Raw genomic sequence first — 26,262 nt, 5'->3', positions numbered from 1 at the left:
TACAGTAAATTGCAGGATTAAGACGCTTTTATCGTCAAACACTAAATACTAAATAAACAGAATTTGCTATAAAATATTCATTACAATTTAAAGGCACAAATTCCTGTTATCTGTTGTATATCTGTTTCTGTCGCTCTGTTTTTAAACATTACAGTTATCATGACCACCTCTTAGATGACGTTTACCAGAAATGGAAAAATGTAACCCTGGGTGCACAGCTTAAGGCATTTATAAATCAAAACCTTATGTATACCTCAAGAACTGCACTGACAGCTAAACAAAAAAAACAGACAAATAACTTGCCTCTTCAGGAATTTATTAAAAATTTTTTTAACGTACACACATATGTACTTTACATACTTTAGAATAGAAAAAAAACACCGTCTTTCCTCCAGACCCGGCTGCAGAAACAAATCACAGGGGGGGCATTCCATTTTTTTAGGGGGGCACACTTTTAAAAGTTTTTTATTACTTATTTATTACTTATATATATATATATATATATATATATATATATATATATATATATATATATATATATATATATATATAGCAATAGTGTAGTCAGTTTTGTCAAATTAGGCAGGCTTCACACCAATAAAGCATTTGAACACAAAAGCCTAATTTTTGTTCCAATTAGCTGGAACAAAAATAGTTAATGGGCAGGTTGTAAAAAAATTGGGAAGCTTTTCACAACATTTGTTGGGCTTTTAGAAAGAATTACTAACAAAATATATCAAAATAGTTGTTAACGTCGGACAGGAAACCAAAACATTTTAATAAAATGCCATCTCCTACAACTAATACTGGTCAATTTATTTTTTTAAATAAGTCGAATCTGTCGATCTGACATCATCATTGAATAGTAGTTATAATGAATAATATTGATTGGTATGATAAAACAAGAAAAGAATAATGGTTAATCAAGTGTTTGGTCAGTGTAAACGCCCAGGAGGGGTTGAGTTCTACTTATCAACTTAAAAATATTTCATGACTGCATGTAAGAGATATGTTTAATTGACCTATACTGAGAGAAATTAAGTTTATATTAAGGTAGATTTACAACTCATGTTGGGAAGCTATTTATAAATAATTTTTTTCCGGTTGATATATCATGATTGTTAAAGAGATTGTGTGTGTTATGTGGTTGTCTGATTGCATATTTTGTTCGGAGGCCGTATGCAGTTTTTTTCTTTGCTTCAGTGCAGTTGTGTGCTAATGGCATATTCTTATGTTTAATAGTTCTTATGTGTTTAATAGTTCTGTGCTTTTAACATGAGAGTTTGAGATTTGGGCTTTTTTTTCTTTTAAGTTGGGCAGGTTTTATGTTGGGTTACTGGAAACTAACAGTGACATAGGGTAACCTGTAGTGCTGTGTCTTGACTCAAAGTCCAGCATAAGCTACATGCTTATTAGCATGAGATCAGGCTGAACACTGACTGAAGTAAAAATTCACACTGTAATTGTGACTGTAATTGTCACTGTAATTCTGTAATTACAGCAGGTTATGGAGCGCAAGGAGCAGAACAAAGCAGAGTTCCCTTCTGTCTGCAAGTAACCCAAGTTTCTCCAGTTTGGCAGTAGATCTGCTCCTGGTGCTGCTAGCTGTCGTAGCTAACCCTCCTAGCGTCAATGTTTACTCCACTTTAGACTTCAGTGCTGACATTTCAAACAGTAATTAATCGCGCTGCTTCCAGCTCGCTCTTGTCTGCTTCGTTGTCACTTTTTGTAATTGTTTGGTAATCAGACCAAATTTCCATCCCGCTCTACCGACACCGACGGTGACCACAGCCTAACACCGCGTCGGCGACTGAAGGCTATAACTCAGTGTCCCGCCCCACTCCATCTGTGATTGGCTAGCATGTTGCCTTCAGTCGTTGATTTGATTGGTTAAATTGTATGATTGACACATCAAAGATAGTACTAATAGAACGATGGCCACTCCGAGGTATATATATAAAAACAAAAGACAGCTTCCAGTCCAGGGCGGGCACAGCTGGCTCACAGGGCGGGCACGGCCCCCCAATGCCCGCCCATGCCGCCGGGTCTGCTTTCCTCTGAAGGGAAGTTGAAAGATTGAGGCCCCCAGGCAATGCTACAGCTGCTGGGGGAGTAAAAACAACTTAACAGTGTCCAACTCCTCTAATAACTTATTCAGAGAAATCAAGAAAAATCATCTTAATCAAACGGTCCCAGGATTTTTACAATTATTTCACTCCTTTTCTTGTGAAAATATAACGTGTTATCTAAGTGGGCAAAGGCTTACATTAACTTAGCCAACATAAATATTCTTCTGCAGATCTAACATCAGTTGAACGTGTACAGCTGTTGCTATGGAAAGATGAACCACCCAGAAATGCTGATTTGCAGATTCTGCTGATTCAATTTCAATGGTCTGTACGTGTCGATGTGTCTGTGTTTTGAGGGAGAGTGTTTGATATTGGTAGAAAAAGCTTCAAGGTTTATGCTCTAAGCACCTCTCATCTGAAAAACTAATGATGATTTCTAGGACTTTATGATAAATGTAACATGAATAATGAAAAACAAAGAATGCTTTTTCTACCTTCCTGCATGTATGTGTGTTGGTACTGTGTTTGCATAGCTACATCACTTTCCCAAAAACATTAAACTACCAACAAAAATATTTCGCAGAACTTGACTACACTGAAAAAAATCATTTGTTGGGTGAACAAAAAAAAATTATGGAAAGTATTTCCACCCAATCATAATATGTTAATTTAGCAAGAATCTCTTTTTTAAATTGACATAAATGTTAATATGCTGGTTCAACATAAGGCCTTGGTGTTAACATTAACCAATTACAAGGGGTAAGTCCAACATAAAAATTATTTGTTGTGTGAACATAATTTATGGAGAGTATTTCCACCCAATTATTACATGCTCATTTTGCAAAGGACTGTTTTGTTGAGTGAAATTAATGTAAACATGCTGAATAAACAAAGCTACCGTTACTTACCGTTACTTAGTTACAACAGGTAACTGCAACGTAACTTCATAGAGTGGATAATAAAGAGTTACGTAACATTTCTGTCCAGTGTTTTATTTTTTTCAAGACGATGGATGGTAAATGATTTACCTTATCTTCTGGAACTTCTCCGTTTAACCGCGTTTGTTGCTCTCTCTTCTTCTGCAATTCTTGAAGTAAAGTTTAATGCACTCCCTGCTTGCACACTGCTGCCACCTTCTGTTCCGGAGTTGTACACGTCACTTGATATCTTACCCAATAAGCATTAGGTTCTGTCAGCATAACTGAATTTAGTAAATGTTAACTTATTCCACATAATGTTAAAATAACATTACTTAATGATGTTCAACCACAAAACATGACTATATATAGTAAAACCAACACTTCAAACTTAGATTAATTTAGCACACATCCAATCTGGCTTTTTTGAGTGTAACACTATGTTCCTGTACACAGTGTTCAAAATGGACTGTTCAATATAAAACACAAAACTAAGGCATAACAGGGCCAATATGGATGTATGTGACCCGTGGGTTTTACATCACAGAAACAACAACAATTAAACCTCAACAAAAAATGCATACGAGCTACCAATTTGCTTGCTCCTTAGGCCTGAAAAACTCGGCAGATAATGAGCTGAAACAAATATTGAGTTTGCCTCAGTCTTACTGGTTGTAGTTCATATTTATACATCAATCCACTCGTAATCTGAAAGCTCTTGAATCAAGGTAAGGACTCGGGGGTTCAAATGAAGACGGGATCTTTTTGTCTTCTCTATTTTAGTGCCCTTCTCCGGGTTGATGGAGGAAAAAACACCTGTGGAAAGACAAAAAAGACAACTGTATTAATAAAATATTTTCGCATTCACAAAAATGTTTACAATGATAGCTTTTTATTAAAGCTATTTCTTTAACATTTTCCTCCCTAGGCCTCTGGCTCATTGTCCTGCTCGAAAATGACATGCCCAACATGAATATAGTATATCTCTGCAACTACAAGATCTATATGAATAATATTGGTATCATAATAAAGGTAACACTTGTGAGATGAGATACCTGTAGAGGTGAAAGCATCAGCATATGTGTTACTGGGTCAGACTAAATGAAGATTGAACACAGCATAAATTAAATATTTAATTTTCGCCTGACAAAAAATAATATTTTTAGTGTGAGTGACCTTCTAAAATATGTTAGTGTGGCCAAAAAAAACTCATAAAACTGGAGCACAACATCTGAACATTATCAGAACCAAGTCTCAATAGATTTTAGTAGATCTACTAAAATCTCTTGAGACTTGGTTCAGATGTTTAGGTGCTCAACTCTGCACTGCGCACCTCTACGCATGCATTGCATATTGATAGCTGTTGACCCCGCAAAAAAACTCACCGCTGCAGAAACTCCAGGGTTGATGCCAGGCAGGATGGATAATGTATATGCAAGCAATAGTAGCTCCCAAACATCAGGCACAGGACAGACATGAAGGAGGGGATGTTGTCCTGTACAATGTTTTGATCCACACTCAGCATGAAGCGTTTTGCAGAATAGCAGGATCGTCCTAAGAAATGGAAAAAAATAACAAACAAAAAAACTTAAAAGACAAAAAACAATCAAAACCCACTTTGACTAACCTTAAGTGTGAGTGACAAAAAAAAACACTGTGCAAAATGAATCTTAAAAGTACATCAAAATAGAAAAGAGAGAAACAATGAGAGAGAATTAAAGACTAATATTTTTTTCTTACCACACACAACAATGGTGGGAGTCAGGGGAACTCGGTCCATGTGTACTTCCCCTGCCAAGCATGTGTCCTCCACATAACAGAATATGGCATCTTCCTTTTCATCAAAGTACGACAGCAGGAGCAACACCATATCTTTGAGGTCTTCCGAGCAACCACTCAGCTCCCCCCTCATTACTTGATACTTTGTTAGCGCCTCTAGGAACTTTCTGCTCTTGTTCACACAAACAGTCTTCATGTAGCTGAGGAGCCGCTTCCCCTTTAGATCCAGATTCCGTGTGAAAGCTTCTTTCAGCCCAATTCCGGTAAGTTCTTGAAAGTGGACTGCCATACCAAGGTCATCAAACAAAAACGGCCACTCTTTAAGGAGGTTCTTGATATTTTCCCCCTGGTTCACATGTTTTCGTTGAGTGTAGAAAGTCAGCTTCATCAGAAGTTTGACCTCTTCTGGATTCACATCAGTTTGCTGAGACATCATCTTCAGTTTTTCTTTATGTTCTTGCTGGCTCTCGACAGTCTCTCCAAGGGGCAGGAATTTTAAATCCCAGTTAATGCACCCATAGGTGTCCTGGACTGTTGCTCTCTGCTCTGGAGGGACTTCGTCTGTGTCATAATCTTCACTGCGATGCTTCCTTTTTCTTATTTTTTGGGTTGTACATCGCTTCATATTCTCTATCCTATTTTGCAGCTGCTTGACTAGAGAATGGTACCCTGGCCCAATCACATCTCCCTCTATTATGTCTTGCAAAGACTTAGGATATTTTGCCACCATTTTTTTTGGCAACTTCCATACAGCTCCTTTTATTTATGCAAGCAGTTTTTTGCATCATCTCAGAGACCATGATTCGGACCATCTCCCTTCTCATTCTTGGATTTGGTCGTTTCCCTCTCTCTAATGACTGAATCAGTTCCTCTGGGAACTTTTCCCATGGTATGATAAATGTATCGACCCAGTCAGGGCTTTGGCAGTTGTTCGAAGAGGTTGAGGATGAACTTCTGGGTGAAATCGACTCCAAGGATACGGGAGGTCCAGGTGAAGCAACAGCAGATGAACTGCTCGTTTCAGGAGTCAGGCCTGCAAACAAACACACAACACACACATACAGTGTTCAGGGCCCAAATGTGAAGGCTTCCACATTCCTGATTAATCTATTATGCAGGGTACTTTGGGCAGTGGTTGCATCCTGTACTACAAAACTGAACTTACATTTTAGCTTCCAAGCAGCAAGTAGTTTTCGGGCTTGAATGGGCATCAATGCTGACACCAAATCAGCTTCCTCAATAAACTGAAAGTCATCAGATGTCTCAACCCCAAGGGATTGTAAATGCTCTTCTATAATATCTATAGTCATCTGTGAAAGGTCAGGAAGGACCTCAGTTATGGCACTGCGTAGAAATGTTTGCTCCATGTCAGGCCTTTCTAGAAGAAAGAATGATAACAAGATGCAAGAAGTTTAAAATTAGTCACCAATGTACATATACAAATAAGAGGAACTTCTACTTTGAGTATGACAGAGTAAGGATTTATACTTTCAGTACTTCTAAATAGGAAAAAATGTCACTTTTGTATTTCTCAAATAGTATATGTTATCATCACCACAGTGACAAGATCTTTTTATTTCGCCAACACACTGTTTCAACTTCAACAAATATTATGAATAAGGATTTACACTTTTTTTACTTTCATCTGAAAGGGAAAAACTGCTGTAACTGTCATATTTTTCAAATAGCATTTTGTCTTTTGCTAAGAAACACAGTGGTCTAGTTATTGTTTATTTTGATAACACACTGTGTTTCAGCGGAATGACTTGGTGCCCATCAACAATGTATGATGATAACGGATAAAAATCTACCAGGTCATTGATGTTAAGACATTGCAAACTTGTACTCTGTTTTGTCACCGAGTACGGATGGTATTCAGGATGATAGTTAGCTTTATGTATATCCACCACAAAATACACAGCTGCATCATTTTGAATTAAAATAATGAGAAGTTCTCCAAACTCGATGGACTCATCATTTTTTGACACAAGGAACTGTCCCTTTTTATATGATGTACCTTTGTACTGTATGTCTGTGGAAACACTAGTATTATGTTCTGAAAATCCAAACTCTCTCACTGCATGTTTAATTGCATCACTGTAAAGGCTGGGATAAAAAGTACAACTGTCTTTGACTCGTAGAATCTGACTGCAGCCTGGTCCGGCTGAAAGATACGCTTGAAACATCTGATGTCTCTCGGATAAAGTTAGGCATATCTGTTTAAAGTTTTTTAAATGCCTTGCACATCTCTTGAAGTAGCTATGTTTACTTTCGAAACGCATGGTCCATACTCTGATCAAGGGGCCAAATTTCAAAATTAGTGCCGGGTAATGACGCATGAAATGGTGTTTGGGTTTTAGTGTTGTCTCAGGAAATAAACACTTTCTTGATTCCAAATATTCTTGGATTATAACATCAAGAAAGGTTACTTGGGACAATGAAATATTTTGTGCACAAATCATGTCAACGATATCTTTAAGCTGCAGAGTTAACTGCCACACATCATCTTCTGGATTTTGCACTTTGTCACCAATTAACACAGGCAGCAACCGTAAGAAATTCCAATTCTGGATAGCTTGGCCTGAAAGCTTGGACCCCTCGGAGTTGACAGCACATGGCTTTGTGAGTGCATCAGATCCTTTATACTTAAACTGCTTGATGCGTCTGTTCAACATTGAATAGGTAAACCATTTCTTTTTCTTAATGAAATACTTCAAGTACAGCGCAACATCATACAATAAGACACCCTCAAATATATCGTGGCCTAAACGGTCCGTGTACCTTCAGGCAATTCGATTTTTTTCCGGAAAACCAAAACGGAAAACGGAAACTACTTCCGTTTTCTCGTTTTTCCTTTTAAAATAAAAAACGGGAAAATGGAAAACAAAGCCGTTTTTCTGTTTTTGTCAACACAATTTAGAAATGGAAAACCAGAAAAACTTGATGACAAAAACGGCCCGTTTTTCGATTTCGCCAATTCTTTTTTTCCATTTTCTTTTTAAGATTGAAAGACGAAGACGCTTTCACGGCTGGCCCGGAAGTGCAGGAAAATATTTCAAAATAAAAGCCTAGATGTACACGTAACATAATGCAAGTCTGAAGAAAAATAATGAAGCGGAGAGATTTCTTTTGAATAAAAAGAGGACCTTTTTAGGTTGCAACATGATAGTTTATTGTAGATACGTGAGCTTTATTACATTATTGTGTGTTTTATTGGTGGAACATGAAACACAAAGGCTGATCAAATGCTGTATACAAAAATATGGAAGCAAAGTTTATTTGAAGATTTTTCTCATCAAGCAAAACCCACCTTCACATAGGATTACTGTCTATATGTGTCTTGTTTTTAGTGAACAGTATATATTGTTGAAGCTAACAAAGAAACAAAGTTGTTTTTATTGATTTAATTGATTTATCTTCACCAACAACAAAAACAAATAGGGGAGACCGGGGCACTTTTTACACTCATACATAAATATTGGAATCAAAACACCATATATAAAAAACATATGTACCAGATGAAAGAGCAAAGTCTCAGGTATATATTTTGTATTCTGGTATTTTTCATACCTTATTCCTGTGCAGAGTTAAAAGCGATCTAATGGAGATTGTCACCATGTGACAAGTTGCCCCTCCAAAGGGTGAGTTGTCACACAGGGTTTTGCAAACAATAAAAAAAGGGCAAAATGAATTTTGTTGTTATTTTTAATGTTAAGTGAATAAATGACAATAACTCACTTTTACTATTTATGCAATAAATATGCAACATGCATTACGAAACTTAAACTTTGAATACAAACAAAAGAAAATCTCAGAGTCAGACTCCTCATCTGAGTTGCAGTTTTGGCATAGCTTATGTAGACTGAATTGCCAGGAGCACATGCTTCATATGAAATAACATGAAATAAAATGAAATATTATGAAACTTTGCTAATGCTACTTTTAAGACTAATCTTAAAACTTTCCTTTTTGACAAAGCTTATAACTAGAGTGGCTCATGTTACCCTGATCTACCTCTATAGTTATGCTGCTATAGGCTTAGGTTACTGGAGGACATCAGGGCCTATTTTTCTCACTCTACTGATTTCTCCTGTTCTCCAGTTTTGCATTGCATTGAAATGACTGTTGTCATTTCAGCTTTTAACTTTTTGTTCTCTCTTTTTCTCCATAGTCTGACGTTCTGTTAGCTGTGACATCATCCAGGGAAGACGGCTCACCCGCTATTACCGTCTAATGTAGAACAGATTACTGGATCAATGTGTGCTTCTGTGCTTTTTTGTCTCTCTTGTTGTGTCTCTGTTCTGTCTTCTGTAACCCCAGTCGGTCGAGGCAGATGACCGTTCATACTGAGCCTGGTTCTGCTGGAGGTTTTTCCTTCCCGTTAATGGGGAGTTTTTCTTTCCACTGTCGCTTCATGCTTGCTCAGTATGAGGGATTGCTGCAAAGCCATGTACAATGCAGAAGACTCTTCCTGTGGCTCTACGCTTCTCCAGGAGTGAATGCTGCTTGTCGGGACTTTAAAGCAATCAACTGGTTCCCTTATATAGGACTTTTTTTTTGACCAATCTGTATAATATGATTGAATTTGACTTTTTAAAGTGTCTCGAGATGACATGTTTAATGAATTGGCGCTATATAAATAAAATTGAATTGAATAGCTCTATCTTAATGTTAGGCTTAATCAAAACAATGACTGAAGTATGACCGGATGCCTTAATATCTACTTTAACAAGTCCATATGTATAACTGCTAGAATTTTTATCTGACACTGCATGAAAAGTGTGATTTTCGTCACTATGCGGCACTGTAGATTGTCGTGGAAGTTCAGGTTAACGGCTGTTCACGGTAATTTGCAGGCAACACCGAAAACTGCCGTGAATTGTCAGAAAATGTCGTGGGCCTTGCTTGGCATGGTCCCCCCATGACCCCCCCTCCTCCTAATTCTAGGAGAGGCTTTAACATGTAAATGAAAATGCTGTGAGCTATACAAATGCAAATCAGGGTTGCAGGGGGAGTTTACCCATGTCTTGCATTCAACTCCCCTTCAACTCCTCTTGGACGCGATCTACAACTTTCAGCCAGTCCGCAGACTGACGAGAAGAAACTGCTGATTGCTATCAGTGGACTGTCTCATATGAGTCAGTCGGTACTGAAGCAATGCCAAGAGCGTGGAAATGTTCAAGTCAGAAGTTTTGGTTGGGTCATTCAGGTTAAAGTAAATGAAATGGGGTTTAATGAACTAAAAATAAGTCCCACTTTAATGGAGAGGTATAGTGAGGATTTAACTATATATACAGATGCATCTAAACTAACTGATAAAAGAATGGGTGTTGCTTATGTCATTCCAAAATTAAACATTAAAGTTGGAAAAAGAATGAGTGATGATTTAGCAGTTTACACAGCGGAATTGATTGCTGTGTGGCTAGCTTTGCTTTGGGTGGAGGTCAATAGGCCAAGGAAGGCAGTAATTGCTTCAGATTCCAGCTCAGCTTTAATCAGTATTAAAACATTTCAGTCAAAATCAAGGCAAGACATTGTGTATGATATACTGCAAGCTGCAAATAATCTAATAAAGTCAGGAATTAATATAACTCTGGTATTGTACCAGCTCATATAGGAGTAATAGGAAACGAGTTAGCAGATAAAAGTGCTAAGCAAGCAGCAAGACATTCTAATATAGATGTTGAAGTGCACTACAGCAAAGAAGAAATTAAAAGTATAGTCAAAAACATAGTTAAGGGTAAATGGCAAACATTATGGGACGGTGGGCAGACTGGAAGACAGTTCTATAATATTCAGAATAAAGTGGGAAAGAGCAGAAATACAAACAGAAGCAAGGAGGAGGAGGATGTATTTTCTAGAATGAGGTATGGACACACACGTCTAAATAAAACTTTGTTAATAATGAAGAAGCATGCTGATGGCAACTGAATTCTGTGGTAGTCCAGAGACTATAGAGCATGTTATTGTACACTGTAATTAATATCAGGAAGAAAGACAAAGACTAGTCTTACAATTACAAGGAGAACAGATGAGGCTAAACTTATAAGAAATTCTGCAAAAAAACACAGGGGAAATGAGTGTAAACTACGTAATTGGCTTCCTGAGGAATACAGGACTAATAAAAATAATTTAGTATGATCTTTTTGTTTGTTTTGTTTTGATTGGTTTGTTTCGTTATGTTTGTTTGTGTGTTTGTTTTATTTGTTTGCAACCTATTAGGGAAGGTTAGACTCCAGTACCACACTCCAGTCCAGTTGGTGGCGGTAATGCACCATTAAAGTTAGTTGCCAACCGCCATAAAAACCGGAAGAAGAAGAAGAAGAAGAAGAAGTGGACCGTCTCGTCAGCTAATAGTGCCGATATGAATTAGCGGTTCACTTAACTGCAGAATTCGGTAAACTCCAGGTTGCTGTCTATAGAGGACAAGTTGGCGGCTCTGCAGTCGAACAACTGTGCGGGAGAGACTAACTCCAAGAAGAGAAGATGGGTGCAGAATCCCAAGCTTAGGTAAGAATATGTTCGGTGACTGCTAGCTAAGCTAAAAGTAGCCTAGCCTACAACCAAATCTAAGATTAGCCTAGTAGCGTTGCAAAAGAACAAGCTTTATTAAAGTGTATTTTCATTTACAGGAAGCACTATGCCGTCTTCACAACTCGAAGACAAATTGCAGGCGCTATGAACCGGAGCGAGGCGGGGACCTCCTATTTGCTCGGAGCTATGTCTGCAATTCCACATTTACACGATGTTGATAAAGACGACATTATCTGTAAGTGACTTGTTTTTACTGCTTCTCCTTCCTTGTTTAATGTTATTGTGACTTGTGTTTGATTTTTATTCATACCACTCTCATTTATTTGTTTTCCAGCCTGGCGAAGAAGATGGCGTTGTTGGCGTGGTCTCTGGAGCGCACTTTGCAGCCGTTTTCCCGGCGCTTCTAGTTGATTTCTCGGTAAAACAAATCCTATAATCATGTCTAGGTTGTAACATTCAGTTTAATCGGCAGCTGTTTACAAAATTGTAAAATAAAAATAAATAAACGGTCTTTCAGACATCTCCCGAAAACTTTGGGAAATAAAGAGCAAATGTTTCTAAATTCTCAAAAATTATGTGTGATGGGATGTAGTATAATAGAAATTTCCTTAATCCAGTAAACTGTCATATTTTATATTACAAAGGGATGTACTGGGAAGTCTACACTCTTGTGTTTACAGGAAGTCTTAGGCTGTTTCTCAATTCACGAGAACTCGCTCGCATTCTCGTGAATTGAGAAACAGCCATAATGTTTGTGTCCTGCTATCAGCCATCCCATCCTCCTCTTTCAGCAATGTAAAATCATAAATACACAGTAGGTGCTGGAATAGTGTTTTATGGCTTACTTTTATTTGTCAGGTTAAAGTGACAAAAGTTGGAAAAAGACCGTTTATCTTGCCATTTATAATAACACAATACAGCGTAAGAAGACCTAGTTTATTTATTTTTATTCTACAATTTTGTAAACAACTGCCGATTAAACTGACTGTTACAACCTTGACATGATTATATGAGTTGTTTTACCGAGAAATCAATTAGAAGCGCCGGGAAAACGGCTGCAAAGCGCATTCCCGACACAGGGGAAACAGATTTTCACGGGGGAACAGAACTGCGCACAACACCGGATCTCTCTGAACTCTGTGTGAAGCTGCAGTCCCGGTTAGAGGCGACGCCAAAGTACAGAGCCACGCACAGCAGGCGTCTGCACATCGGACCTGCCTCAGAAAGAACGCCGCCAGCAGTTACCTACAACCCCGAGGAGGCAAACGGACAGTTCACGGAGTTGTAATTTTTGGATCCTCGCGTTGTATATAGGTGTTTGTTTTAATAAAGCCCTTTCTTTGCATAAACATCTTCCTGGCAAATGTTCATTTCCTGTATAAACTCATTCATGTCCTTGATGGTAGCCTAATAATAGTGTAGTAGCCTACATAGGATAACATGAATATACAGCATAATATGAATGAATAAATAAATAAATATATATAATAAATAAATATATATGTAAATAAGTTATTGGGGATCTGCCAACCAATCAGGAGTGATTTTACTTGTTTGAAAGAAGTGGTTCCATCCAATACTCAGTAAGAACGTTCAAGCCTGGCCTGGCCACGTGTGGTTTTGCTGCCAATCAGGAGCGATTTTACTTATTTAAAAATAGTGGTTTCAGCCAATACTGAGTAGGTTATTCAAGCCAGACCTGGCCAGCCGCGCGGGTTCGCTGCATTCATATGCTAATTAGGGCCATTAGTGCAGCTGATCGCTCTCCACATACGTCAGAGTCCGGTTCCGACAATTTGTGGCACTGAAAACGGCAACAAGCGCGGGTTGCAAATTGTCGGTAACTGCCGAAAATTAGGGAGATCTGCGGTAGTTTACGGGGACGAAAATCTCACTTTTCATGCAGTGTGAATGAAGGTAATTTTAAAAAATATAGAGTTAATATTTTTATTTTTTTTTACTTTGGGTAGTGGAAAATGGTCAATTGGTGCTCATTTAAACTTACAATGTCCTGTCCTCTTCTCACTCAGTCCGTGAGACCTGACCATGCAAAGGAAGAAAACTAGTATTCCACTTTTTGGTTGCACCCTCTGCTGGAGAAGATAATTGCAATGTGACAACTAGCCCCGGTCTCCCCTACTGCCACCGGGACAGAGTGCCTCATATATTTCCTATTTTTCATACAAAAGATGCTAATTAAAAAGTGAAACTGTTCCCTGTCTGGACTAGAAAAGCATCTATAGCGGCTTTCACGGGAGTTCCTCAGTGCTTCCTCTCTCCTTGATGGAAATTTTTGATTATATTTTTACTAAACAAGTGTTACAATCTCCCTTATTGAATAGCCTATAGATTCTTATTCATAAGGACACTGAGATCCAATATAACCAATAGCTAGCATTGCCTGTTTTTTCTAAGTCTGTTTTAGAAAGTGCAATTATTTACTCATTTGCTTAAAGAACCGATCCAGAAAGCTGGTCCTGTGCTGAGGATCCACTACTGGAACCGCTGAGCTGATTGTCCAGAAAAGAATGCTGCATAAGCTGCCGAAGATGATGGATAACTTCCTCCTCTCCAAAACACAGGGAAGAATCAACAGAGCAAGGGACTTCTTCATGTTCTTTAAGATGATAGCTCCAGAACATCCTTCCTGCCAGCAGCTCACGTTCTTCTACTCTATTTTCGATAGATTTTATATATATATATATATATATATATATATATATATATATATATATATATATATATATATATATATATATATATTATTATTATTTTTTTTTTTTCCCTTAAGGTACTAAGAGTTTTTCATATTCATTTTGGCTTGAAATGTTGCAGATTTGTGGTTAATTCACATATTTCTGTGAGACCAAGTGGTTAATATTTTATTAAAGTGTTACACTATTTACTTAAACAACTGCTTATACCAAATCCCCACAAGGTGGCAGAATACCTGAAGGAACATGAACCATTCCTTGGTAGGCTAAACACACTGGAGACCTTATTTCTCGTGGGATTGCCAAAGGGTCAACAATATACCTTATAGGATTTACGCCTCAATATAAAAAGAAAGCTGCCACAAGTTCTGAAACATGGCCTGATATTGAGCTTTGTGAAATTAAGAATGTAACTAGGACCTGTTTCTGTTTATAGAAAAGGAATATTAGAAATTCTAGTTAACATTAAAAAGACCTTGTGATTAATACATAATACATTAATTTCTGATTAAATATTTAAATTTCCTGGTTTCCAGTTTGAGTCCTGGTTTTAACATTTTTAATCAATGACCGATTCAAAACAACAGGGCCTTTTTACGTTACAACATGAGTTTATTGTAGAGCCGCGAGCTTTATTACATTATTGTGTGTTTTATTGGTGCAACATGGCTAACCGTTTGCTGTAAACCAAAAATGTAGAAGCAAAATTTATTCGATGAAGATTTGTCTCATCAAGCAAAACCCACCTTTGCATAGGATTACTGTCTACATGTGTCTTGATTTTAGTGAACAGTAAATATTGTTGAAGCTATCCCCACGGGGATAGAGTGCCTCAAATATTTCCTATTTGTCATACAAAAATTGCTAGTTAAAAAGTTAAACGGTTCCCTGTCTGGCCTACAAAAGCGTGTAGCAATGACAGATTCAAAACAACAGTTTCACAAGTTTATTTTGACTTAAAACAGAAATACAGAAACCAGAACCAGTTTTAAGAACACGATGAAAACTTTATTTAATTGAAAACAGCTAACTCATCAACCAGAACTTAGTTGTCTACAGAAAAAGAAAAAAGTGCCCCTACCAACTAAAAAAAACAGTCATCTACCCTCTAATAACGGGATGAAGAATTTCCAGGATTTCCTCTAACCCTGTTAAACAGAAGCGTGCTTCCCTGAACGTGTTGTCCCTGCATTTCGGGCAGTTGGGTGAGGTCATCACCCACTCTGAGATGCAAGTGTTGCACCCAATAAGGCTGCGGCAACAGGGGGCCACCACAGGTACGTTCATCACATCTGAAAATGAAAGTGACACATCACTAATTATCATCAACAAAGGTCCTTACCTTCTTGGCATTTTCTATCATGCTATCATTTCATAAACTGCTAAATATCCCAGAAGAGATTTACAGGTCTATTAATGAACAGAAATTGTTAATTGAAAAGTAATATGTAAATCAATTTTCAAAACCGGGCTTTTCAATTAGGGTTGTTTTTAAACATGCCATTTAAATAAACTTATATAGATTTCATTTAAAATTGGTATTTACTTTATCTGGTTAATCAAAAAGCGCCCTCTGTTTAATAATGTTCAAGTCCCTTTTTAATGTTGCTTTCCATATATAAAATTTGTAATACAGCCCCAAAGTCTTTGACCCATGATGTAACAGTGCCGTCCAGTGTTCCTTGGAACTCATTTTATGAAGAAATAACAGTGATCTTATAATTCTTAGTTTTGAGGTGCATATTTTTTTGAACAAATTCAGCTGGAACAGCTGCAACCTTGGAATGTTATTACCTGACATCTGCTAAGAATACAGATACAACTGGAACACTCCGTTACAACTCAATGAGTTATTGTTGTTCTGTAATTGGATAACAGACTAATATCTAAGTGGTCAAAAAGGATCAACTGAATCACGTCATAATCTACACAAACATTGATGTATGACTATAACTATACTATAAGCTCTTTCAAAGTTACAAACATGGTGACGTTTTATGGGGATGGAAGCCGGATGGCTAAACCAGATACCTTACAGGAGAGCCATAAATAATTTCTGTGCTGTGGACAGTGGAGTGTCTATACATTTAATCAAAGCACAAAAATGGCTGGATGCTTACAACTATGTGAGAAATGGTGACGTTATAATGAAAAAATACACCAATACATGTCAGAATCTCTGTGTGCCGCAGTCCTAAGTTTTATCGAACCAGGTCAATGCTAGAGAAACAGCATGTATGACACCTGGAGTATTGTAAATGTGGAAAAAATAAAAAAATTTAGAGCAAACTACACCTGCATGTCTGTTAAGTTTAATGAAAATACTTGCAATGCAGTTGCTTTTACACTTGTTCTGTTCTGAGGTGATTTGTTCTATTGCTTTTGGGTAAAACTATAAAATATTAAATTTTTTTCACTTTTGTATTGCAGACAGGGGAGACTTTGCAGTCTGACAGCAGTAAGACTATTTAAAAATCAAAGTCTTCAAAGTCCAGTGTTAGCTCTCTTTACCTTAAGTCCAAGTCTATTTACATGTATCACTTGTTTGATCAAAATTATTCCAACCGTATTAGATTATTTTCCATATCACAATTTTGAACAAATATTAATAAAAACACACGAAAAACAATAGGGTTCTCTGCTCACAGAGCAGACGAACGGCATAGCCGTTCGTCTGCGCTGCGGGCTTGGAACCCTAATAAGTAATTAAAGTTAAGGCTGAAATAACAACAATCAAGCAACTAGAACTGCAAGCAGTTATTAACGGGTTCCAAGCCCACGCACCGCCCCCTTTGAGCATGTTCCTGGACTTCAGCATTCAATCCCACAGCATCTGGTGGAAAAACTGGAACATCTGGGCTTCAGCACACCCCTTCACCACTTCCTCACCTCCTGAGCACTGTCGGTCCGGGTCTGACAGACCACCTCTGATGTCATCACCCTCAGCACAGGCTCCCCTCAGGGCTGCATCCGGAGCCCCTTGCTGTTTACTCTGATGACACACGACTGCACCCCCAGGTTCACCCCCAATCACATCATGAAGTTTGCAGATGACGCAAATTCATCAACAGTTCAGGTATGTAGGTGGTTAGCAGCACCAAGTTCCTGGGGGTGCACATCACGGTCAACCTCACCTGGTCTGTGAACACCACGTCACTGGTGAAGAGGGCACAGAAGCGCTTGTACTTCCTGCAGAGGATGAGGAGAGCCCACCTGTCCCCACACATTCTCACAACCTTCTACAGAAGTACCATAGAGAGCATTCGTACCAGCTGTCTCTCTGTGTGGTGTGGAGGCTGCAGCACCTCCGACTGGTTGAAAATGAGAAGAGTGGTGGGGACAGCAGAAGGGATCATCGGGGCTCCTCTTCCCTTCATTAAGGACATTTCATCCCAGCGCTGCATGTCCCCAGCCCATAGCATCAACAGAGACCCTCAAACCCCCACCATGAACTGTTCCCCATATCTCTCTCTCTCTCTCTCTCTCTCTCTCTCTCTCTCTCTCTCTCTCTCTCTCTCTCTCTATATATATATATATATATATATATATATATATATATAATGAATATAATGAATGTTCTTCATTTACAGGTTCAGAGCCTTGGCGTCATCCTGGACAGCCTCCCATCCTCTCCTTCACTTTCCACATCATCACCTGGTTAACTTTCATCTCGGCAGCATCAAGTTCTTTCTTCACACTGTTGCCAAACTGCTTCACAGTCCACTCACCTCTTGACTTGACAATTTCTGCTCCCGTTCTCCAGTCCATATCGTAGCTGCAGTGTATTTTTTTTATTTGACGTAGTTTCCTTAATAATTTGCATGCATCAAAATCCTTGTGATTTTATTTAACGGCGGTCCTGGTGAGCAGCTGCTCCTGAAGTGGAGCTTCTGCTTATTGACTGACAGCCGATGCAGCTCTGCCTTCTTTGTTACAGAAAAGCTGAGGTGGAATTTTTTTCACTTTTTCTGAATCAGACCCATTAAATGCGGGACACTGTTTCACATTCCGAACATTGTTAAAAAAAAAAAAAAAAAGAAAAAGTGCGTCATGCTAAATTAGCCTGAGCTAATAGCAAATCATGAGGATATCCCTGTTTGGTTTATCAGCTAAGTTACTGGCAGTGAGGGAATTCACGCTGACAGGTGACGTGGCCACAGGTGGAAATAATTCATTAATTAACTGCAGGAGCAGCGACAGATACACTTACCGATTAAGCTGTTATCAGTTGTTCATTACTTACAATTGAGAATAATAAAAGACTGATAATACTTTTCTGTGGAGTTCCATTATCAATTTTATATTTATCAGATTTTGTTACTCCCATCTGTACCTGTATAACTCTATTAAACAAAAAATCTTCAATCCAATTATAGGCCCTTCCTGTTATGCCCATTTTATATAATTTTATAAGCAACCCATCCTTCCATACCATGTCATATGCCTTCTCATTATCAAAAAATATTGCTACTACCACTTCCCTATTAATCTGAGCTTTTCTAATATCTGATTCCAAACACACAACTGGATCCATTGTACTTCCTTTTCTGAATCCACTTTGACATGAAGACAAGTCTTTTACTTTCTACATAATATGTAATCCTTTCAGTTATCATTCTTTCCATAATCTTTCCTAAACATGAAGTAAGTGCAATTGGTCTATAACTTAAAGGGTTTGTTGGATCCTTTCCTGGTTTAATAATTGGCACAATAATTGCTACCTTCTAATTCGAAGGTAATCTTCCTTCTTTCCAAATCTTATTATATAAACCTAGAAGTTTTTCTTCTGCTTGTCAAGTACAAATTCTGACAAGACCGAAGTTGTAATCTTTGGGCCAGAGTCCTCAAAAAATAAACTTCTTAACCAATCACTTAATCTGGGTGGCATTACCTGGCCTCTGGTAATAAAGTAAAAAATCTTGGTGTTATTTTTGACCAAGACATGTCATTTAAATCCCATATTAAACAGGTTTCCAGAGTTTCCTTTTTTCACCTCCGGAGTATCGCCAAAATTAGAAACATTCTGTCCAGGAGTGATGCTGAAAAACTAGTCCATGCATTTGTTACTTCAAGGCTGGACTATTGTAATTCTTTACTATCAGGAAGTCCACAAAATGCAGTTCAAAGCCTTCAGCTGATCCAAAATGCTGCAGCAAGAGTTCTGATGAAAATCAACAAGAGGGATCATATTTCTCCAATTTTAGCTTCCCTTCATTGGCTTCCTGTTAAATCAAGAATAGAATTTAAAATTCTTCTTCTAACGTATAAAGCACTTAATAATCAAACTCCATCATATATCAGAGCTCTGATTACCCCGTATGTTCCTAACAGAGCACTTTGCTCTCAGACTGCAGGTCTGCTGGTGGTTCCTAGAGTCTCTAAAAGTAGAATGGGAGGCAGATCCTTTAGCTATCAGGCTCCTCTCCTGTGGAACCAACTCCCAGTTTTGGTCCGTGAGGCAGACACCCCGTCTACTTTTAAGACTAGGCTTAAAACTTTTCTTTTTGACAAAAATTATAACTAGAGTGGCTCATGTTACTCTCAGCTACCTTTATAGTTTTACTGCTATAGGCTTAGGTTACTGGAGTATATCAGGATCTAATTTTCTCACTCTATTGAGTTCTACTGTTCTTCAATTATGCATTATGTGTTGTCATTTCTGCTTTAACTTTCTGTTCTCTCTCTTTTATCTTCATAGTAGGTACACCTGGTCTGGCGTTCTGTTAACTGTGACATCATCCAGAGAAGACGGCTCACCCGCTATTACCATCTAATGTAGAACAGATTACTAGATCAATGTGTGCTTCTGTGCTTTTTTGTCTCTCTTGTTGTGTCTCTGCTCTGTCTTCTGTAACCCCCAGTCGGTCGAGGCAGATGACCGTTCATACTGAGCCCGGTTCTGCCGGAGGTTTTTCCTTCCCGCTAATGGGTGGTTTTTCTTCCCACTGTCGCTTCATGCTTGCTCAGTATGAGGGATTGCAGCAAAGCCATGTACAATGCAGATGACTCTTCTTGTGGCTCTACGCTTCCCCAGGAGTGAATGCTGCTTGTTGGGACTTTGATGCAATCAACTGGTTTCCTTATATAGGACATTTTTGACCAATCTGTATAATCTGACCCAATCTGTATAATATGATTGAACTTGACTTTGTAAAGTGCCTTGAGATGACATGTTTCATGATTTGGCGCTATATAAATAAAATTGAATTGAATTGAATTTACAAAATCTAAAAAAAACCTTAACCATTTCATATCTTATAATTACACACCATACACTGCTTTAAATTATCCTGCAAATTAATATTTATAAAATCTAAACAACAATAGTTGCAAAATACTTAAGATAACCTTAAGAAGAAGCAACTTTAAAAACAAAGTTTACAAGACTACTGCACTTCAAACATTTTTATTTTTTTGTAAATTATGACACTGCCTTTTAAAGAAATTTGCACATCTGTGGATGTGTCATTAATACTATGTCTTATCAGGCGCGGGCAGATGGCCTCTGCTGACAACTGCGCACAGTAATTGCGGAGCGCAATCAGCGCGCTCCGCCTCTTAGACAAACGTTTTCAGGTGTGTTGGATTGTTAAAGGGAGAAAAACAACGTTTCTCTTTAATAAAGCTAATCAAAACATCACACATCACCTTCACTCAATCCTGAGGATTTCCTCAGCTCAGAGTCTAACCGTGAACATTGATAAACTGTTTACACCTAAAAAAAAAAAGCACTCACCAGGATTATGTTTCAACAAAAAACTTTGTTGTCTTGCTTAACAGGTTTCCCACATCTTCTGCCTGAAGAACACCTCTGATCAGCCAGGAAGAATCAACTACGTTCAGCTGTGGTGCATTCAGAGTTCATGGGACAATTCAGTACTCAACAAAAAACGTGTTTTTCTTCAATCAATAAAAAAGTATATTATATATATATATATATATATATATATATATATATATATATATATATATATATATATATATATATATAAAACATTTTAAAAATAATTGAACAAAAACATGTTTCGTTTTGAATTTTCCCATGCACTGTGAATGCACCACACAGCGTTGCTCACAGCTTCTGCTGTTTTTAACATAATATAGCATATCTGATCTTTTCCTGGTGCTGTTAATCCTGATCTAAATATCACTCTCTTCATTTCTTGCATAGAAAAATAAACATCCATGACATTTCCTGGAGTTGTTTCACCTTTTAAAATAAAATCATTTATCCTTCTTGTCTGCTCTCTCCTAAATTTTCCCGTTTCTGGTAAATTATCTGAACTATGGATCTTTGCAAATGTTCTTGCCATTACTTCTAGTTTTTCTTTATTTGTTACTGCTGTTCCATCTTCATGCTTTAGAACTGGATATGTTTTCTCTGGTCTATTTTCCTTCATTTTCTTAATCATTCCCCATACCTAAGCTATAGGGGTTGTTCTGCCTATTGAATCACAAAAATCTCTCCATTTTGTCTTCTTTGCCTTCTAAATAACTTTCCTTGCTTCTGCTTGATCTTTTTTATATTCAATTAAATTTTTTAAATTATGTGTTCTTCTCAAAACTCTAAAAGCTATCCTCCCATTTCAAGTCTCTGCTCCGCTTAGAAAAAACACAGGATGTGACGTCACTTCCGGTGATGTGCCCAAATATGGGCATAATGGCCGCCCTGTTCACAGTTCTGCGTGGCAGAGCTCTGGATGATGAGAGCTGTGAACTGATCCCAAACTTCATAAATTTATTATGGTTTGCTCTAAAATTCTGAAAATATTTACGTATGTCCAAGAGTGCTTTATCTAACTACGTGATTTTTAATATGGTCATTAATGAAACGGTTTCTGAGAAAAAAAACATTAAACTTTACAGTACTTTACAAGTAAATTTAAATTTCTTGTAAATCGGTCAAATATACCTGGATTTTTACCAAACTGAAACACATGTTTATTCTGGCTGTGCTTTACAGATAGAGGCCATTTTTATTGGCATTGACCAATATTTGTGGAAAATACATTGATTTCTCCATTTTACAAACTTTTAAAAAATCAGAGTGTGCAACTTTCAGAAACCTCAATACATGCAGTGAGAGAATTGTTGCACCTTATTCAAGGAATACATCCTGAAAATCTGAGATCGTTACACCATAAAATTGATTTTTAGTAATTTTTTGAAGTTTTATAGGTTTTTTTCACACTTTTGGAAATAGGCCCCGCCCACTTGTTTCAATCATTACCATATTTAAGAGTTTAGTTAAGGGCTATTACTGGAAGGGGATGAAAAAGGTTTTGTAAAAATCCAATCAGCCATTCTTGCGTAGTAGATTTCTTGACATCACAGCGCCCCCTAGTGATGGACGATCCTCAAACGCGGGTCACATGTGCAAAATCTTATTTGGACTATGGGTTATGAAGGACATGTCAAAATCTGTTATAGTTTTAGAATAATTAGCAATTAAATTTAGAGCTAGCTAGCTAACAATCACCTATTTTAGCGTTACTTTTCGAAAAAGTCAAAATTTAAAAATCCGCCACGATAACTTTTTTTATTTGTCCATTATATGGTTATATATGGAGTTTTGTGCGGATTGCACAAAATATGTAGGAGGAGTTTAACAAGAAAGGTTTAACCTTTGTAGCCATGTAGCGCGAAAACTAGCTGGGAAACGAAGGGTGTTCCAAATCGCTTTATTTTGCAGAATCATCCAATAAACAAAGTGATGTAAAGTTTTTGAGTGTAGGACCAGTAGTTTGGTGGTTACAGGCGTAAACGCGTTGTCCTTTATTATAGCGCCCCCTAGTTGTTGAGGGGTCTGAATTTCTGGGTTTGAGTAGAGGCGCACATTCTGTACTTAGATACCTGATCCTATTGATTCGTTACAAATCCGCATGGGCCGCCCAACGCGTTTTAGCCGTAATAATAATAAATAATTTAAAAACACACGAAAAACAATAGGGTTCTCTGCTCACAGAGCAGACGAACGGCATAGCCGTTCGCCTGCGCTGCGGGCTTGGAACCCTAATAATGAGAGTATTGGTAACTGTATTTTACACTTATAGTTGTCTTTAAATAGTATATTTTTATCCTACATACCTCTACAAATAACACATTTAAATGTGTCCTGTATAGAAGTGGCTTGGGCAGCAGTGAAGGCCACGGTTGACCGCTTGTTGGCTGCAGCATATTCGGACAATTCTCTCAGCGTCTGAGATATTGCTGGCAGCTCCTCAGCTGCTAGCACAAGCTCCTCCACTTTTTCAGCTGTTTCTCCAGCCGCAGTCTGACTGTGGAAAAAAGAAAAATGTTACAAAGAACTCCAAAATGGTTCAATCAGAACAAGCTCTTGACTCTGTTATGATCAAGGTAAATGTTTACTGCTTGAAAAGTTTGCACATTTAACAAAAAGACTACTTTCTTTGTTTCTTGCCATATCATTTAGAAAATGTGATTATGTGATACTGGTACAAATGTAAATGAAAAGTGTTTAACCCCTTACCACCCACCTTTGTATAGCTTGTTCACAAACGTATTGCAAACCCAAATCCCACTGGCCAGTAAAATAATCTAAATCCCACGTGCTTTTGATATATCTCATTCGAAAGCTAAGATCTTTTAGTTCCTTGAAGATATGTGTATGGACTCTGTAGGTGTTACACAACTTAAGCTATGTAACTTCAAACATGTCCAAGAATTACTTTTTTTGTCTCTATAAAAAAGATGAAATTTATTGTATTTATATCTTTTGTATAATTGATAGTTGATCTCTCCCAATCCCTACACAAGTTGTTCATGTTGTGGACAATATCTGTCTAAAATTTCTGATTTCTAGTCATAATCATCGGGAAACTATGACCCTTTTTATATGTATAGGGTCCTTTCGACACCTTTGTGCCAAATTATGTCAACTAGTGCCATACTGGATTATTTTAATTTTAAGACTACATTTAACAAAAAAAACTATTGTTATTTTCAGATTTATACAAATTATTATCCAATCATTTTGTTTTATAATATTCCGAAGGAGCAATGCTTGAAATATGCGTAAAACGTCACTTAGGGTGTATCACCCTGTGCGGGGGTGCTTTTTTTTTTTTTTTTTACATGTAGAGGTGTTACAATCAATGTTGGGGGAAGACTGATCGGTAAAAAGTCCCCACTTCATAGATAATCTAAAATGGCGGAGAAGCGTCATCACTTTAGACGGATGATCTGTTTTTACCCCTGGATCTTTATTTTTTTTATGGCCAAAAATATAACCTTTGGTGTTTTATTACGACCCGTGAGTTTATTTTATGGGAAATTAAACTGACTATTGCTTTTATATGGCGTTTTATTGGAAAAATGACACCCTTCTTACCATGATCGGTCAAACATCCGATCGCTGGAAAATATAAACAAGTTAAGAGCTGAAAATTATGAATCATAAATTGATGTTGGATTAATAGTTATTGGTGTTTGTAGTGTATGGTTGACTTAAAATGAAGAGGATAGTTGTTTCATAGTATCAAATGAAGGGTGTGTGGGGTGTTGGGATGGGATTTCAATAATTTCACAATAACAATGATAACATTTTACTTTTGGTTACAATAGCTGTGATATGGAATTGTCCTATTGTTACGTCACCAATGAGCTATATATATATTTAAATGTTTATCTTACATGTTCCTTTTCCTCTTCTTCCTTTGCAGTTCCTGATACATTTTATCAGTGAGAGCAAGGATTTTTCTTGAGTTTTGGCGCCAAAATCCAAGCCCTAGAAAGAAAGTGTATACATTTATAGATGTTAAAGCAGGGTTCTGTTCTGTTTTGTGTCAGTGCAGGGCACACGGGAAAAAAATTGCCAAACATTAACGTTCAATATTTCTGAACAGTGGAGCACTATGAACAATAACTGAAAACAAATACCATGTGGACTTAATTAATATACTATTTACCTGTTGATCCAGTGCCCTCTAGAAGTTTGTTTCCTTGAATGTCACAGAGGACAATGGGTTCCTCTGTCCTCAAGTCACGCTTGACCTTTTCGGCAATGATCGAGACAGTAGCCGCACGCTCTGTAAATTCCACAATCATGGTACCAGCATCGAGGTGAATAATGCCTCCCTCCACCCTTCCTATGATAATGTTCCTGTTGACAGAAAAAAAAAAACAGAGACACATAGTTTTTATTGAATTTACACGTTTGAAATTACAAGTCAACTCCTCTCCCATAATTAATGCTATTTCCATATATATTGTTGAATACATAATTATTTTATTTTATTTTATACTCAATATATAATAAAATAAGAATAGATATAAAAAATAAAGATAATGGGATAACAATGGATTCAATTTGATTAATCCATATTCACTGAACCAGTGGGATTCAATGTTGTAATTGCTTTCTTACTTGGAGAATAATTTAGTCTGGGGTGGGGGTCTTGGCAAGCTGGCAGAGGTGGACGTAAATGAAAATCTTGGAGTCTGGATGGGAGGACCATAGCTTTGGGGAGCTGTAGAGGTGGAAGGGCCATCATGATCTCCAGCCACTTCATATCTGTCCCCCATTTCTTCCTCATCAAAGTACCCAGAGGTGCTAGGGAAGAGGATGGCTCCATTTTCATCCACCAAGTAAATAGTAGAAGCGTTTAGCTGAAATAGAATAAAATCTAAAGTTTGAAATCATCAAAGCGAAGCAGATTGTTAGCAGTACAGTAATTGTTAGTTTATCACTTAATAGGCCCTAAACTTATAATACTGTATACCGATCCATGTTTGATTTTGCTTTCTAAAGAATGTATAGCGTACAATAACACACTGCAATTTTAAGAAAGAACAGAAGTAAGAAATTATCACTAGTGAAAGATTTAGTTGAAAGACTACGATTTAAGGATATTTTCTTTATTCTCTCTCTCTTATGTTCTTTAATCTCTTTGTCTTTGCTTCATAGGTCTTGTGACTTTAACTTTTTAGCAGCATCTGTCTGATATATTATTTTTTCTGTGCCACCTTTTTAATTTCTTTCGTCTTTCCATTATTCTCCGTTCTCCTCTCTCTTTTGAAGAGGGAGAGTGCATGGTGGGCTAACCTGATCTACGTAGGTTTTTGTCACCATCAGCCATGGCCGCCGGAAGTGGGGGTGCTGCAGCACCCCCTAGTGGCGAGAGGGAGATGTATTAAAATAAAATGTATTAAAAATACTTTTATAAACTTTTATCAATTTCTAAATTTCTTATAAACATTTTGGGAAATGATTTTGACTTTTTAAAAGCT

General features: G+C 37.4%; 2 protein-coding genes across 4 annotated transcripts in view; both read right to left on the bottom strand.

Annotated features, from left to right (window-relative positions):
• Positions 1-3,678: 3,678 nt before the first annotated feature.
• LOC105924495 overlaps positions 3,679-26,262 on the bottom strand; it is a 41,493-nt gene continuing 18,909 nt past the window's right edge. For 2 of the 3 annotated variants that reach the window (XM_036129385.1, XM_036129384.1), the window contains 4 exons: positions 5,931-6,139; positions 4,727-5,798; positions 4,372-4,540; positions 3,679-3,802 (listed from right to left, as the gene is read on the bottom strand). In XM_036129385.1, the coding sequence (XP_035985278.1) occupies positions 3,766-3,802; positions 4,372-4,540; positions 4,727-5,495 (975 nt within the window). In that variant the 5' untranslated portion in view covers positions 5,496-5,798; positions 5,931-6,139 and the 3' untranslated portion in view covers positions 3,679-3,765. Of the gene's footprint in view, positions 3,803-4,371; positions 4,541-4,726; positions 5,799-5,930; positions 6,144-26,262 lie in introns of all 3 variants that reach the window. The other variant, XM_036129383.1, reaches the window with a different exon arrangement.
• On the bottom strand, positions 15,000-25,056 carry LOC110368136. The gene is made up of 4 exons (XM_036129387.1): positions 24,942-25,056; positions 24,667-24,760; positions 23,101-23,291; positions 15,000-15,305 (listed from the first exon to the last, which is right to left on the bottom strand). The coding sequence occupies exons 2-4, from the start codon at positions 24,705-24,707 to the stop codon at positions 15,115-15,117; spliced, it is 423 nt and encodes a 140-aa protein (XP_035985280.1). The 5' UTR covers positions 24,708-24,760; positions 24,942-25,056; the 3' UTR covers positions 15,000-15,114.

Source organism: Fundulus heteroclitus, unplaced genomic scaffold (genome assembly GCF_011125445.2).
Source record: "Fundulus heteroclitus isolate FHET01 unplaced genomic scaffold, MU-UCD_Fhet_4.1 scaffold_162, whole genome shotgun sequence".
In the NCBI taxonomy this organism is placed as follows: domain Eukaryota; kingdom Metazoa; phylum Chordata; class Actinopteri; order Cyprinodontiformes; family Fundulidae; genus Fundulus; species Fundulus heteroclitus.
This window is presented reverse-complemented; position numbering and strand designations above follow the sequence as displayed.